The following is a 17705-nucleotide window of genomic DNA, read 5'->3' on the forward strand; positions in this document are numbered from 1 at the left end:
TCAATATGCTATCTAGGTTGGTCATAACTTTCCTTCCAAGGAGTAAGCATCTTTTAGTTTCATGGCTGCAATCACCATCTGCAGTGATTTTGGAGCCCCCCAAAATAAAGTCAGCCACTGTTTCCACTGTTTCCCCATCTATTTGCCATGAAGTGATGGGACCGGATGCCATGGTCTTAGTTTTCTGAATGTTGAGTTTTAAGCCAACTTTTTCACTCTCCACTTTCACTTTCATCAAGAGACTCTTTAGTTCTTCTTCACATGTGAATTATTCTGCCATAATTCACATGCTTTTGAATTACTTTTGGGTTATAGAAGAAATCAAAATAGAATTTAAAAATTATTTAAAAGCATACTATAATCCCAAACCTGTGAAATCAGAGAGAAGTTTGTGTTTGAAAACAAGCATATTAGAAAATAAGGAAGATTAAAATCAGCCAAACATTAAGTATTAATCTGAAATGTTGAACTTAAAGTATGAAAAGCTTAACTTAAAATATAAAAATAAAATAATGCAAAAAAGTAGGAATTAACAGAGAAAAGCAGAAATTTATGAAATTTAGAAATTAGGTTAATTAATATAGCCAAACGCTAATAAGTTTCAGCAAGTGTACAGAAAAAAGAAGTCCCCCATCATAAAAAAAAGTATAAAGTGGGGGAAAAGTGTATATCAATACATCTATGAAAGAAATCTTTTCAAAGTCCTAAGATGATACTATGTAAAATTATATACCAACAAACTTGAAAATTTAGGTGAGATGGAAAATTTTTTGGACAATATAAATTGCTAGACTGAAAAAAACATGAATAGATCAATAACTTACAAGAAACAGAAATGTAAATGAAACTGAAATGTAAATAAATGCCTATTTCCTTCTTTTCTCCCTTATTTCCCTCCCTTTTCCCTCTACCACACATGCCCTTCAGAACACTTCAGACTCAATTTTTCAGGTGAATTCTGTCAAACCTTAGATCAGAGTTTCTCAATAGTGACACTGTTGACATTTAGATCAGATAATTAGTTCTTTATTGTGGGGTTGTCCACAGGAAAAATTAATTACTCTAGTGATCCACTAGAGTCCAGTAGCACCTCAGCTGCAATTTATGACAATCAAAAGTATCTCCAGATATTGTCAAATGTCGTCTGAGAGGCAAACAAAGATCATGGCATCTGGTCCCATCAATTCATGGCAAAAAGATGGGGAAACAGTGGAAACAGTGACAGACTTTATTTTCTTGGGCTCCAAAATCACTGCAGATGGTGACTGCATGCACAAAATTAAAAGACACTTGCTTCTTAGAATAAAAGCTATGACAAACCTAGACAGTGTATTAAAAAACAGAGACATTACTTTGCCTACAGAGGTCCGTGTAGTCAAAGCTATGGTTTTTCCAGTAGTCATTATGGATGTGAGAGTTGGACCATAAACAAGGCTGAACGCCAAAGAATTGGTGCTTTTGAACTGTGGTGTTGGAGAAGACTCTTTGAGAGTCCCTTGGACAGTAAGGAGATCAAACCAGTCAGTCCTACAGGGTATCAACTCTGAATATTCATCAGAAGGACTGATGCTGAAGCTGAAGCTCCAATACTTTGACTACCTGATGTGAAGAGCCAACTCATTGTAAATCAGACCCTGATCCTGGGAAAGATAGAAGGCAGGAGGAGTAGGGGATGACAGAAGATAAGATGGTTGGATGGCATCACTGACTCAATGGGCACGAATCTGAGCAAGCTCTGGGAGATGGTGAAGGACAGAAAAGCATGGAGTCGCAAAGAGTTGGACACAACTGAGCAACTGAACAACAACAACAAAAGCAAAATAAAAATGACAGAATTAAGACCAATCAAGTCGGTTATACCATCCAGCTATCTTATCCTCTGTCGTCCCCTTCTCCTCCTGCTCCCAATCCTTCCCAGCATCAGAGTCTTTTCCAATGAGTCAACTCTTCGCATGAGGTGGCCAAAGTATTGGAGTTTCAGCTTTAGCATCAGTCCTTCAAAAGAACACCCAGGACTGATCTCCTTTAGAATGGACTGGTTGAATCTCCTTGCAGTCCAAGGGACTCTCAAGAGTCTTCTCCAACAGCACAGTTCAAAAGCATCAATTAATTGCATCCAAATACTGCATCCAAGTACTACAACAGTACTTAGATGCAATCTAAAAAACGACAGAATGATCTCTGTTCATTTACAAGGCAAACCATTCAATATCATGGTAATACAAGCCTAAGCCCCGACCAGTAATGCTGAAGAAGCTGAAGTTGAACAATTCTATGAAGACTTACAAGACCTTCTAGAACTATACCATTTGAATGCAGAGTTCCAAAGAATAGCAAGGAGAGATAAGAAAGCCTTCCTCAGTGATCAGTGCAAAGATATAGAGGAAAACAATAGAATGGGAAAGACTAGAGATCTCTTCAAGAAAATTAGAGATACCAAGGGAACATTTCATGCAAAGATGGGCACAATAAAGGACAGAAATGGTATGGACCTAACAGAAGCAGAAGATATTAAGAAGACTTGGCAAGAATACACAGAAGAACTATTCAAAAAAGATCTTCACGACCCAGATAGTCGTGATGGTATGATCACTCACCTAGAGCCAGACATCCTGGAATGCGAAGTCAAATGGGCCTTAGGAAGCATCACTACAAACAAAGCTAGTGGAGGTGATGGAATTCCAGTTGAGCTATTTCAAATCCTGAAAGATGATGCTGTGAAAGTGCTGCACTCAATATGCCATCGAATTGGGAAAACTCAGCAGTGGCCACAGGACTGGAAAAGGTCAGTTTTCATTCCAATCCCAAAGAAAGGCAATGCCAAAGAATGCTCAAACTACCGCACAATTGCACTCATCTCACACGCTAGTAAAGTAATGCTCAAAATTCTCCAAGCGAGGCTTTAGCAACACGTGAACCATGAACTTCCAGATGCTCAAGCTGGATTTAGAAAAGGCAGAGGAACCAGAGATCAAATTGCCAACATCCGTTGGATTATTGAAAAAGCAAGAGAGTTCCAGAAAAACATCTGCTTTATTGACTATGCCAAAGCCTTTGACTGTGTGTATCACAATAAACGGTGGAAAATTCTTAAAGAGATGGGAATACTAGACCACCTGACCTGCCTCTTGAGACATCTGTATGCAGGTCAGGAAGCAACAGTTAGAGCTGGACATGGAACAACAGACTGGTTCCAAATTGGGAAAGGAGTACATCAAGGCTGTATATTGTCACCCTGCTTATTTAACTTCTATGCAGAATACATCATGAGAAACGATGGGCTGGATGAAGCACAAGCTGGAATCAAGATTACTGGGGAAAATATCAATAACCTCAGATATACAGAAGACGCCACCCTTATGACAGAAAGTGAAGAAGAACTAAAGAACTTCATGACGAAAGTGAAAGAGAAAAGTGAAAAAGTTGGCTTACAACTCAACATTCAGAAAACTAAGATCATGGCATCTGGTCCAATCACTTCATGGCAAATAGATGGGGAAACAGTGGCAACAGTGACAGACTTTATTTTGGGGGCTCCAAAATCACTGCAGATGGTGACTGCAGCCGTGAAATTAAAGGATGCTTGCTCCTTGGAAGAAAATTTATGACCAATCTAGCCAGCATATTAAAAAGCAGAGACATTACTTTGCCAACAAAGGTCCATCTAGTCAAAGCTATGGTTTTTCCAGTAGTCATGTATGGATGTGAGAGTTGGACTATAAAGAGGGCTGAGTGCAGAAGAATTGATGCTTTTGAACTGTGGTGTTGGAGAAGACTCTTGAGAATCCCTTGGACTGCAAAGAGATCAAACCAGTCTATCCTAAAGGAGATCAGTCCTGAATATTCATTGGAAGGACTGATGCTGAAGCTGAAACTCCAATACTTTGACCACCTGATGCGAAGAACTGACTCATTGGAAAAGACCTTGATGCTGGGAAAGATTGAAGGCGGGAGTAGAAGGGGACGACAGAGGATGAGATGGTTGGATGGCATCACCGACTCAATGGACATATGAGTTTGAGTAAACTCCAGGAGTTGATTACGGACATTGAGGCCTGGTGTGCTGCAGTCTGTGGGGTTGCAAGGAGTCAGACACGACTAAGCGACTGAACTGAACTGAACATAAATTAATTAGATTAAGAATTAAGATTCCCTTTATTAATCAAGAATAAGGAAGACAAAATTTTAAGTTTACCTTAAATGTATGTATACTATCAGGCATAGTAAGTATACTTTTCAAAAACATTGAATTCCTTGAGACTCTTAAGCCTTTCTGTTTCCCATTGTTTGACTTAATGTTTTGTATGCAGTGGTTTCATTTAATGTTTGTACTCGTCAGTGTTGATAATAATAGTGATGATGAGGTGGATGACAGTGTTCTTTGAGAGCCCTGAGTAGCCATGGCAAGCAAAACATTTTATTGTTTTGTATAGTCAATTCTAATGCTTAATTCTTTTGTTCAGGTATTGAATGACTCTGCTGTGAATAACCATCCAAAATGTACACATGTTACGGCTTTTAAAAATTCACAAAATGTTATGCAGTTCAGGTAACCTTTAAAAATAAGAAATTGACTTATTTTCTGAAATGCTCAACTCAGTAAATAATATAAAAATGTTGTTTATTGTATTTTAGATTAGTAACCCCACAGAAACAATCAAATTGCAATCAATGGTTGGAAAAGAGAGATACAGGTATTTGCCATTTATATTATTCCTAAGAAATGGGAGTAACAAGTTATATCAGATTTTTATACTAGTCAAATAAATTATTTGGATTATTTGCATCTCTGGCTAACTCACCGTGCATGCCTGGTTTTAAAATATGTTTTAAATATAAAACAAATACACTTATTGTAGAAAATTTGGAAAATGGAGAAAAATATAAAAGAAGCAAAAATACCAACCACCCAGATATAACTGATACTACATACACTATTGTATTTTTTTTTCTCTATGCATATGTGTTTTTTTTTCTTTTTGTTTGTTCCTTCAAATTTGAAGCATACTATGTATATTACTTTGGGTCTTTTTCTTTCCACTTGATATGCCCTTGAAGATATTTTTCCATGCCATTAAATATATTTTATTTGAGATGACTTATAATATGTCTTTGCATGGGTATGCTTTAATTTATTTAGTTTATTTAGCTCACACTGAATATTTTTGTTATTTCCAGATTTTTTTGCTGTTACAAATGATGCTACTATATTCTTTTATATAAATATTTTGCTATCTTAGATTATTTTCTTTGAATAAATCATAGAAAGGTCACAGGATATATATGTATAAACTTATTATCCTAGAATCAAGTAGCTCTTAGAACTTTGATGCACCTTTGACACAGACTCATTCTCTATGTGTGTGTATCTATCTGTCTATTATCTATGTCTATATATATATACTGTATGCATACATATATATGTATATATAAAATATATAATATATCATAGAGACACACACATACAAATATATATATAGTTGCCCCTGATGCGAAGAACTGACTCATTGGAAAAGACCCTGATGCTGGGAAAGATTGAAGGTAGGAGAAGAAGGAGACAACAGAGGATGAGCTGGTTGGATGGCATCACCAACTTGACGGACATGAGTCTGAGCAAGCCTCGGGAGTTGGTGATGGACAGGGAAGCCTGGCATGCTGCAGTCCATGGAGTCGTAAAGAGTCAGACACAACTTAGCGACTGAACTGACTGACTGATAGTTGCCCGGTAATAAGTAGCAATTAGGCTATATAAAAGTCTTTCTCTCTTCTTGACTTATTTTGAAATTTTAAAAAATGACTCATTCGGGTGGTAAATATATGCATATTCTGAATGGTCATATAATATACTATAAGCCTGTTCCTCACTCTCAATATAGGATTCAACCAAGACAATATACTTAATGGATATTCCTTACACTTTCTTCTGGAAAAAAGGATTATGACTTATCTATCCAGGTGATATATTTCACCTGTTTATAATCCTCTGTCAGAGAAGGCAATGGCACCCCACTCCAGTACTCTTGCCTGGAAAATCCCATGGATGGAGGAGCCTGGTGGGCTACAGTCCATGAGGTCGCTAAGAGTCAGACACGACTGAGCAACTTCACTTTTCACTTTCATGCATTGGAGAAGGAAATGGCAACCCGTTCCAGTGTTCTTGCCTGGAGAATCCCAGGGACGGGGGAGCCTGGTGGGCTGCTGTCTGTGGGGTTGCACAGAGTTGGACATGACTGAAGTGACTTAGCAGCAACAGCAGCATAATCCTCTGTATGTGCTAAGCTGACAGTGTTAGACAGGGAAGAATGGATAATCTCTAGGAACAATATACCCCCTAATACAGATACATGGGGAAATGTATGTATCTGGCATAGTCCTAGCTGCCATTGAGCCTATATGGTGAGGCTCCACACTCAAGAAGGTAAGAAGAAGAAAGATTCTCTTCAACAATCTCCAAGCCTATCTTTTGAAGAAGTTAATATATGGTGAAAGTAGTAGTATGATTAATGCAAGAGGCAAACCTATAAAGCTTTCAGATGACCAAATAGGGAAACTTCTGTTCAAGATAAGAAAGAATTTCCTTAAAAAAATGAAAAAACCCAATCATAAAAGAAGTATTGATAAATTTGGTTATATTAAAATTAAGAATTTCTATTCATCAAAAAACACTAAAAAGAATGGGAGGCAAGAGAATATATTTTTAATAAAACTGTCAAAGGACTAGTTTCCAAAAATGTGTAAAACCTTCTACAAACCAAGAGGAAAACTACAGACAACCCAATTAGAAACGTGCAAAATAATTATGAATAGGCACTTCAAATAGAAAAACTTTTGTGGCAGATAAACATATTAAAAAAATGTTCAGCAAATCAGGAAACTGAAAAATAAACCCAAAATGAGATATCATTATACCCCCATCAGATTAGCAAAATTTGGAAGATCTGACAATGTTCAGTGTTGATGAGAATGTAGGACAATTAAAACTCTCATAATTATTGGTAGAAACTTTTAATATGTCATTTATAAATAACTTATTGGCATATAACTAAGTTATAATTGGAGGTCATAATTTTTTCCTGTGAAATTGAATAATTCCCTAGGGTAGCTCAGGATGGCCAGTTGCCACAACAAAAATTGGTGAATAGTTTCAAAACTAAAATTGGAGAATAGTTTAACATCTGGTAAAATGGAAGATACACATACCCTGTATTTTGTAATTCCACTCCTAGGTATGTACCTAGAGAAATATAAGTACATACATACAAGTATATATGTAGAAGAGTGTTAAAATCATTGTTTGTAATAGCCTCAAAACAGAAACGCCCCAAATGTCCACCTGTAGTTGAATGGATAGTACTGTGTTACATTGTGTTGTGTTTGTATATTAGAATACTTTACACCTATAAAAGTAAGCAAACTATGTCTATATGCAACAATATAGATGAATCTCATGAGAGTGTACTAAACCAAAAAAGCATGACAAAGAGCACATACATTATTATTTCATCATATAACATTTAAAACAGGAAAAAGTATATTGCTTAAGTGATAAACTGATAAATCAGGGTAATGATTATCACAGAAGTCAGAATAGTATTTACCATTGAGAAGGAGGCTATGGGGAATATGGGGCCTTTTGGAGAACTCATAATGTTCTATTTCTTTATCAAGGTAGCAGTTACATGGGGTGTTCTCTTTATAATTTTGTTTGTTAAACTGTTCATGTAGGTTTTATTCTATTATTTTTATGTATTAGATTGAAGTATCTAAAATTTCTATTTTTATTGACCAAGAACAGTTAAATATTGGCAGTTTCATATGGTTTTATTTATTTTATTTACAATTAAATTTCAAAAAGAAAAAGTAGTTTGTTCTCATATAACAAACAGATGCTGAGTGTGGAGATAAAGGGACAATAAGACAATTGCCAGAATCAAAATGTGCTTCACAAGTAAGTCAAATGTTTTGTTTTTAATTTCTAAATAGAATATTCTAATTTAAATATTGTTTTCATTTTAATTTCACATTTGGGCTAACAAAGCTTATTTATGTGAGGTCTGGATGTTATTAACTTAGAAATCAAGTTGCTGTGATGTTACAGATTCTATTCCTTGGAGGAGTTATAGATTTAAAAGTGAAACCACAAAAAGTTTACATGAAATATTTAAAAAATTGTCATTAATAATTGACTATATATATTGATACCACAACAACTAAATTATAACTGAATAAGGAAATTTTATTTGGTAAAATTGAATTATTAGTCAAGGCTGCCACAAAAATATCTTCAAAGTATTTTTTAATAGTAGATAGCTTTAGTGATTATAGGTGTAGGCAATGTACTATAGCTGCTGCTGCTGCTGCTGCTGCTAAGTCGCTTCAGTCGTGTCCAACTCTGTGCGACCCCAGAGACAGCAGCCCACCAGGCTCCCCTGTCCCTGGGATTCTCCAGGCAAGAACACTGGAGTGGCTTGCCATTAAGGGATAAAACAAGAGAAACAACAGTAGTATTCTACTATAAAGAAATACAGGTAAAAAGCACACTTAAATTTTTTTGCTGGAGGGACCCAAATAAATTGTTTCCAAATAGGATTTGGTAACAAACATTTGAGAAATCATATTCCTAGTTTACCAAATGATATAAAGGGGAGTTAGTATTCAAGTTCTCAATTTTGTAGGGAAACTAGTATAATGAATTTATAAGGGCAAAAAATGTAAAGAACATAACCAATGAGAAAAAAGATTGCCCTTTTCTTTCAAAGGGGTATACAAATCTTGACCCAGAGCACAATGTGGAAATTTTGAAAGGAAAATTATTTCTAACCATTTTCCTTCATCAATCTAAATATATCCTGGTTGTGAGTTAATTTTTCAGGTAGAGATAGGTGAGATAGAGCTGGGAAGAAAAAAATTAGAAAATTGAAAATAATTATTCTCCTGTTTGCTGACAGATATATTTTAGTATCACTTTCACTAATGATTCTTATTTCACTTATTTTGTTTATGAATTGATAACATATGTTAATACTGATGTTTTTAACCTCACATTTTTACATATATGAGTTTATTAATGCAATAATATTCCTTTTTATAGCTTACTGTTACTTTGACTTTGCAGATTACATATGCAGAACATTTTGGGAAGCCAATAGAAAGTAATAGTGATGAAGTAGAAGAAAGGGCTGGGATTTTTCCACGAACTCCTGAAATTCCTTTATTTTTAAGAACTCCTGAAGATGTGAAAGCACCTGATTCTGTGGGGAAATTACCTAAAACCCCCTCAATTGAAATGTAAGATTTTAATTAATTATTATAATGAAAGAATCTATATATTTTGAATTATGTAAATAATTGATAGGAATAGTAAAATGCTTAATACCTCTAACTTTAAAAAGTTTTCTATTATGGAATATTTCAAATATAAAAAGGAGAGAGATTAGTATAATGAACTGTCATATACCTACCACTCTGCCATCTCATTTCATAGACACTTTTCCCCATTTTTCCCTGAAATGTTTAGCTGAAGGTAACATGGATCCTGAGTACCTATCAAGTTTAATATTATAATATTTAAGATTTTCAGAAGAATAAAGATGTATGGAAAATATTAAATTGTCAAGCTAAAAAGTTACTATCACATTTGGTAGATTGTGGACACCACTGAATAATATTCCAGCAGTCATTTTGCCTTAATGTCGTAGTGTCTTAAACAAAAACTGCTATTATTTAAGTAACTTTGGTTGACATAAATGTCTCTAACATCATTATTTAACTTTGGAAACCACAGATTTGTAGTTTACAGCCAGAAAACTAATGCTATATTTAAGCTTTTTGTTTAGTTCAGTCTTTTCTTTGATGCTGAATCCTGGGATTCTTCTAAAATATGTGTCAAATAGATTTCACTTCATCAGGAATCTCTCTCTTGTGTTCTACTCTGTATTTTAAATTGCTAGTAAGATTTTTATGTATAAATGTCATGTTGTTGACTCAAAAACAGGATGTTCAAAATGGAATTTATCTTCAAATCTGGGAACTGTTAAAGGGTGTTGCGATCGTATACTAAAACCTCTCTTTATGGATGAGAAAACCAATCTGTAAAATGACTCATTAACAGTCATGGAGATAGTTATGGAGGTATCTTCAGACTTCTATTATTTAACACTTAATAGCACTGTTGGGCTGCTGTCTATGGGGTTGCACCGAGTCGGACACGATTGAAGTGGCTTAGCAGAATTTGAATTTGAGTGTAAGCATTTTATAAGTATTGCTCCTTTCATATTCACAACAGCTTTGTGAGATGTAAGTACATTATTATCCTTATTTTATAGATGAAGAAACAAAATCACAGATGCTGCAACTCATCAGTGATAAGAGTTGAGATTTAAACCCAGGCAGTTCTGCCTCCAGAATTCATGGTTTTAACCACTGTGTTGTATACTGACTTGTCTAACTTTTTTTCCCAAATCATTTTATAACTTAACTCCCTTATGAAACAATCTGTCATGGCTGGCTTTTCATTAAGACTAAAATTTTGTGACTGCTTTCAAGATCTTGGAGACAGTTTAGCATCAAGTTTAAGAACTTGGACTTTGAGTCTGTGTTGCTACATTCAGATCCCAACTCTGGCACTTATGTTCTTTCAAGCAAATCATTTAGTCTTTCTATGCTGCAAAATCCTCTTCTGTGAAATGAGGTGATAGTAATGGTAGCTATCTCAAAGGGTTGTTTAAGGAATAAGTAACTTAATGATGATGGAAATACATAGAATAGAGCCTGACAGTATATGCTTAGAAAGAATTCTTTATTATCATTTCATAATTGATTATTATACTTTGTTTAATATTATTCTCCACCCAAACCATAGGTTTTCTTCTCCATAGGTTTGACACTTCAATAACTACTTCCTCCTTTTTCCTGCTATGCTAATTCTTACCTTTATGGCATAGTGCCTGTGGTGCTTACCAGTCTGCAATATTTGATAATATGTATTTAACTATTTGATGATTTTCTTATTTCTCTGTATCAGAAATAGAAATACAGCTACTGAGAGTCAAACACAAAAGGACTCCCCTGGATTTTCTTTTTTAATGAGTTATACTTCTCGATCCCCTGGATTGAATTTATTTGATTCTTCTGTATTTGATTCAGAAATCTCATCACATCAGGTAATATGAGAAGCTCATTTTATTTCTAAAAAATTGTTCACTAGGACCTCAAAAAGTTTAATTCTTTAATATCAAAATTTCTTGAAGCAGAGTACAAAACAGAGACTATTTTTAAAAAATTTTATTGAAGTATAACTGATTTACAATGTTATATAATTTCTGCTGTTAATTTTTGCTATACAAAGTGATTCAGTTATACATATATTCTTTTTCATATTCTTTTCCATTATGTTTTGTCCCAGGATATTGAATATAGTTCCCTATGCTATACAGTCAGACCTTGTTTATCCATACTGTATATAAAAGTTTGCCTCTGCTAATCCCAAACTCCCAATCCTTCCCTCCCCTTCCAGTCTACCCTTGGCAACTGCAAGTCTGTTCTCTGTATCTGTGTCTGTTTTTATTTTGTAGATACATTGATTTATATTGTATTTTTAGATTCCACATATAAGTGATATCATATGGTATTTGTATTTCTCTTTCTGACTTATTTCCCTTAGTATGATAATCTCTAGGTCCATCCATGTTGCTGCAAATGGCATCGTTTCATTCTTTTTAATGGCTGAGTAATATTCCATTGTATATATAACATATAACACACCTTTATCAATTCATCTGTGAATGGAAATTTAGGCTATTTTCATATCTTGACTATTGGAAGTTGTGCTACTATGAACACAGGGGTATATATATCTTTTTGAATTACAGTTTTGTCTGGGTATATGCCTAGGAGTGAGACTGCTAGATTATATGGCAACTTTATATTTGTTTTTTTGTGAAATCTTTGTACTGTTTTCCATTGTGGCTACATCAGTTTACAGTCCCACCAGCAGTGTAAGAGGTTCCCTTTTCTCCACAGCCTCTCTAGCATTTGTTATTTGTAGACTTTTTAATGATGACCATTCTGACTGGTGTGAGATAATTGCTCATTATAGTTTTGACTTGCATTTCCCTAATAATTAATGATATTAAGCATCTTTTTGCATATGCCTGTTGGCCAACTGTGTGTATTCTTAGGAGAAATGTCTGTTTAGGTCTTCTGCCCATTTTTTTGGTTGGGTTATTTGTTTTTTTGTTGTTGAGCTATATGAGCTGTATGTTTTAGAAGTAAAGCCTTGTTGGTTGTATCATTTGCACATATTTTCTCCCAGTATGTAGGCTGTCTTTTCATTTTGTTTATGGTTTTCTTTGCTGTGCAAAACCTTGTAATTTTCATTAGCTCCCATTTGTTTATTTTTGTTTTTATTTCCTTTGCCTTGGGAGACAAGAAGACATAGGTGCAATTTATGTCAGAGACTGTTTTGCCTGTGTTCTCTTCTGGGAGTCTTATGATGTTTTGTTTTATATTTAAGTCTTTAAGTCATTTTGAGTTTATTTTTGTGTATGGTGTGAAGATGTGTTCTAAGTTTGTTGATTTATGCAGCTGTCCAACTTTTCCACCACCACTTGCAGAGGTGGTTTTTAAAAGATTCTGAGTATTGATAGTTTAAAAAAGTTCCCCCATTGTCTTTATGCTTTTAACTTCAAGTGTCTCACATTGATTCTGTTTGTAAAAACAGAATCTCAGGATTTGAAGTGCAGTTAAAGGCAGTTTAAAAATTAGTTTGGCTTTATAGTTCTAAACAAGCTTCACATATTCTCAATGTGGAAAAATTTTCAGGTAATTAGTTGGTCTTGTCTTCTCCATGTGCACGTAGAAACAAAAACTGACAGAATTAAAGAAATAGATGAAAACAAGTTTAGTTAGAGAGTTTTAACACCCCTTTCTAAGCAATTGATAGAATTAGATGACACAATCAAGAAATATCTTACATAAAATCCAAACAACCCCATCAACCCCCTTGACCTAATTGACATTTGTAGAATTCTACATCCAACAACTGCAACATATTTATTCTTTTCAAGTGGTGATGGTACATTTACCATGATAGATATATCATATTCTGGGCTATTAAATGGTTCTTAATAAATTGAAAAGGATATAAATCATGTAGAATATTTTCTCTGATCTCAGTGAAATTAAATTAGAAATCAATAAGATATTAGGAAATTCCTGAATATTATGCCATGGATCGAAGAATAAATTAGAAAAGATTTTTAAATGAATTATGAACATTCAGCATATAAAAATCTGTGGGTTCCTGCCAAAACCAGAACAAAATAACTTTAAATAATTAATAGAAAACAAGAAAGGTCTGTCATCAGTGACCTAAAGTTCTACCTTGAAAAGCTAAAAAAAGAAGGTAAACCCAAAGTAAGTACAATTAAAAATAAGAAAGATAAGAAGTCACTGAAATAGAAAACAAACAATAGAGAATATTAGCAAAGCTAAAGTTGGTTCTTTGAAAAAAACTAATAGAATTTATAAACTTCCTAGATTGATAAAGAAAAAGATTAGACAATTTACCTATATTAGGAATAAAAGCAATGGCACCCCACTCCAGTACTCTTGCCTGGAAAATCCCATGGATGGAGGAGCCTGGTGGGCTGCAGTCCATGGGGTCGCTAAGAGTTGGACACGACTGAGCAACTTCCCTTTCACTTTCCACTTTCATGCATTGGAGAAGGAAATGGCAACCCACTCCAGTGTTCTTGCCTGGAGAATCCCAGGGACGGGGGAGACTGGTGGGCTTCTGTCTATGGGGTCGCACAGAGTCGGACACAACTGAAGTGACTTAGCAGCAGCAGCAGCAGCAGGAGAAATGAAAGAGAGAATATTATTATGGCTCCTACTTATTTTAATGATAAGACAGTTTTCTGAAATAGAAGACTGGTAAGGGGAAACTTCAGTTTCTACATATTAAAATATCCCATAAACCTTTGAGCAATCAAAATAGTGTGATAATGGTACAAGGATTGATTAATTGATCCATGGCATGGACAGTGTCTTGAAACAAAAGAATTTAGACTGTGGTATGAATAGGGCCACAAATTAGGAGGGATAAATTAGGTGTTTGTTGTACACGTGCGCAAGTAGATTCTATGTGCTTAGTCACTCAGTCATGTCAGACTCTTGGCAACCCCATGGACTGTAGCCCTCAAGGCTCCTCTGTCCATGGGATTCTCCAGGCAAGAATACTGGAGTGGGTTGCCATTTCCCTCTCCAAGATGCTATAGATGCATTAAATTTTAAAATGTTAACTATAAAATATTTCAGAAGAAATATAGGTGAATATTTACCAGAGCTTAGGAAGAAGAAGGATTCTCTAAACATGAAACAGTAGAAGAAGAGGCAAAAGAAAATAAAAATGGTTTTGGTTTGGTTACATACAAAATTTTTATATGTCAAAAAGTTTTAAAGGCAAAGCAATAATGTGATATAAAATATTTGCAATAATATGACAAAGAATTAAGATCTTTATTATGTAAAGAGCTTATATGTACCAGCAAGAAAATTACTGCCCCAATAGAGATATGGACAAAGTCCATTTGGTGACTAAGTAATTCACTGACAAAGAAATTCAAGTGACTTAAAAAAAAAAATCTCTGGGAAAAACTGCTTTCCTTATTAATTGTCAAAGTATATAAATCTGTGCATAATAATATTTATTCAAGTGTTATTTATATTAGAAAAAAGGAACAGTCTAAATGTTTAAACAGAAGAATGATTGAAACTATATGTTATGTCCATATAGAGGAATATTAAAATGACATAAAAGGAATAAAGTTTTAGAAGAATAGTTACATGGAAGAATGCTCATAATGTAATGTTAAGAGGGGAAAAAAGAGAACAGAAAACTATATTTAATGATCATAGTTTTTGAAAAGCCCATTTTATAAATAAAACAGATTCTTTTGGCACCAAAAGTTTATTTGAACTGACATGAAGCTATCAAACTGTATTATTTTATTATATAATACAACCGATTTGTAAAAGGCCTTTAGAATAAAACAAAGTTAATTAGAATTTTAGGTTATATTAACATTCCAAAGTAGGAACTATCCTTGGTACAATATGTATTGCCTGTTAATATTTTATATATTGCCAGAGTCAAATCAATAAGCCTTATTTTAATATGTCAATGATAGTTTTAAAAATAGACCTCTTTTTAATTGCAGTCATATTCTATATAGAATGTTGCCACTTTGTCTACTCTAATTATGCTTATTAGAAGAACTAGGCTTCAGAGTCTAATATAAATGCTATGCCTACTGTTCTGCTGATTTCATGAGTAATATTTAATGGAAATTATTTTTCAGTTTGGTGAACATTATTCTTCAGGAAATTTAAATCCTCTCTCATCACAACAAGAAATTGGTAAGTGATTTGAAGTTTGCTATATATAAAACTTTAACCATTTGTGTTTAGCTTGTCTGTGATTTTCTTAGACACTTAGTTAATATTCTTTAAAAACTAATGGTACTTCTGCACCACTCACTAATTATTATTTTTAGCAATTTATCTTCTTCTCTCACTTCTCTCACTTTACCAAAACTTGCTTTTTCCAATATTTATTAATAACTTCAGTTCAGTCAGCTCAGTCGCTCAGTCATGTCCAACTCTTTGTGACCCCATGGACTGCAGCACACCAGGCTTCCCTGTCCATCACCACCTCCCAGAGCTTGCTCAAACTCATGTCCATCGAGCTGGTGATGCCATCCAACCATCTCATCCTCTGTTGCCTCCTTCTTCTCCTGCCTTCAATCTTTCCCAGCATCAGGGTCTTTTCCAGTGAGTCAGTTCTTCACATCAGGTGGCCCAAGTATTGGAGCTTCAGCTTTAGCATCAGTCCTTCCAATGAATATTCAGGACTGATTTCCTTCAGGAGTGACTGGGTTGATCTCCTTGCAGTCCAGGGGCCTCTCAAGCATCTTCTCTAACCCCACATGTAAAAGCATCAATTCTTTGGTGCTCAGCTTTCTTTATGGTCCAACTCTCACATTAATTGGTATTAATAACCTACCAATTATCAAACATTATGAGTATTTTATATGTATTATCATTTGAGTCTCTTCACAGCATTTGATATAGTTGAATATTCTTGTCTTCCTTCTGGAGTTTCTGTATTTCTTCTTTTTAAAAACATTTTTGGCTATAGCCTGAAGCATGTGGGACCTTAGTTCCCCTAGCAGAGATCAAACCCAAGCTCCCTGCATTGGAAGACAGAGTCTTAACCACTGGATTGTCAGGGAAGTCCATGGATTTCTTCTTATCTTGCCGGAGCTTACTTTTTATTACATTTTCTTTCTTCTTTTATCTCTTTATTAATTCATTTATTCAACATATAAATATATATGTATATTACATATATAGTATAGTTGATATCCCTGGAAGAGGGCATGGCAACCCACTCCAGTATTCTTGCCTGGAGAGTTCCCATGGACAAAGGAGCCTGGAGGGCTGCAGTCCATACAGTCCAGGGAGTTGGACATGACTGAGTAACTAAGCATAGCTCAGCACAGCAGCATACTTGATATCAGATACTGCTTCTGGTTGTGTAGAATAATGGACAAAAATGCAAAGTTCTCATAGGGTTTATTTATGTTCTAGTGGGAGAAGCTGAAAATAGACAACCTTTATATGTCAGGTAATGCACTAAAAACAGTTGATATGGGTTTAAATTGGCAGCCAGACTCATGTGTCACAAATTTTAGTCTTAGGTTTAATTAGCTTTATAGAAAGATATGGGATAGATGATAATAGCATGTACAGCACCTTTGTCTCATTAAGAGACTCACTAGCTACCAAAATGATAATAAACTTTCTTTTGCTACCTCATCCACAAGGGACATGTAAAGCCACTATGAATAAGAGGAATGGCACAGGTAAGTCATCTTGACACACAAAAGCAGCAGGCTCAGTTTCCCACCTGTCTTTTAATACTATTCTAGTCATGAGGCCCGGAGAAGGCAATGGCACCCCACTCCAGTACTCTTGCCTGGAAAATCCCATGGACGGAGGAGCCTGGTAGGCTGCAGTCCACAGGGTCATTAAGAGTCAGTCACGACTGAGCGACTTCATTTTCACTTTTCACTTTCATGCATTGGAGAAGGAAATGGCAACCCACTCCAGTGTTCTTGCCTGAAGAATCCCAGGGACGGGGGAGCCTGGTAGGCTGCCGTCTGTGGGGTTGCACAGAGTTGAACGTGACTGAAGTGACTTAGCAGCAGCAGCAGCAGTCATGAGGCCCAAAGACTTTGTATAAACTCACAGCTCCTCTAATTCAGGTATCATCCCATCCAGTAGACTAGGCAGACACATCATTCTACATTTACCATAATTCTGTATTTTCTAACAAAACAGTGCTATGAGGAGTCAGACTCCAAATTCATTCTTCCAGGTGGGCCTAGATCAGCATGGGCTTGATGTTAACTCTAATCACTTGTAGGGATAAGCATTATGAAGAAAAGTTAAGCAGAGTAAGGGAAATAGGGAGAATTTGGATTGGGAAGATAGTTGCTATGTTATGAGAGAATCAGAGAAGGCATCACTAAAAGGCAACATTTGAGCAGAGACCTGAAGGAGGTGCACGTTCTAGGCACAGGGTGCAGAGATCTTGAGATAGGACTGTGCTCAGCATGTTCATTGAACAGCAGCTAAAT

General features: G+C 35.2%; 1 protein-coding gene across 8 annotated transcripts in view; it reads left to right on the top strand.

The window, feature by feature from the left end:
* Positions 1–17705, top strand: part of C10H14orf39 (chromosome 10 C14orf39 homolog) — a 49128-nt gene that overhangs the window by 22892 nt on the left and 8531 nt on the right. For all 8 annotated transcript variants that reach the window (XM_086320408.1, XM_086320410.1, XM_086320413.1 and 5 more), the window contains 6 exons: positions 4464–4549; positions 4636–4694; positions 7887–7948; positions 9116–9288; positions 11024–11162; positions 15363–15420. In XM_086320408.1, coding sequence (XP_086176534.1) covers positions 4464–4549; positions 4636–4694; positions 7887–7948; positions 9116–9288; positions 11024–11162; positions 15363–15420 — 577 coding nt within the window. The remainder of the gene's footprint in view (positions 1–4463; positions 4550–4635; positions 4695–7886; positions 7949–9115; positions 9289–11023; positions 11163–15362; positions 15421–17705) is intronic.

This window comes from Bos grunniens, chromosome 10 (genome assembly GCF_055505025.1).
Source record: "Bos grunniens cultivar Pamir isolate PY7600 chromosome 10, Bosgru_T2T1.0, whole genome shotgun sequence".
Classification (NCBI taxonomy): domain Eukaryota; kingdom Metazoa; phylum Chordata; class Mammalia; order Artiodactyla; family Bovidae; genus Bos; species Bos grunniens.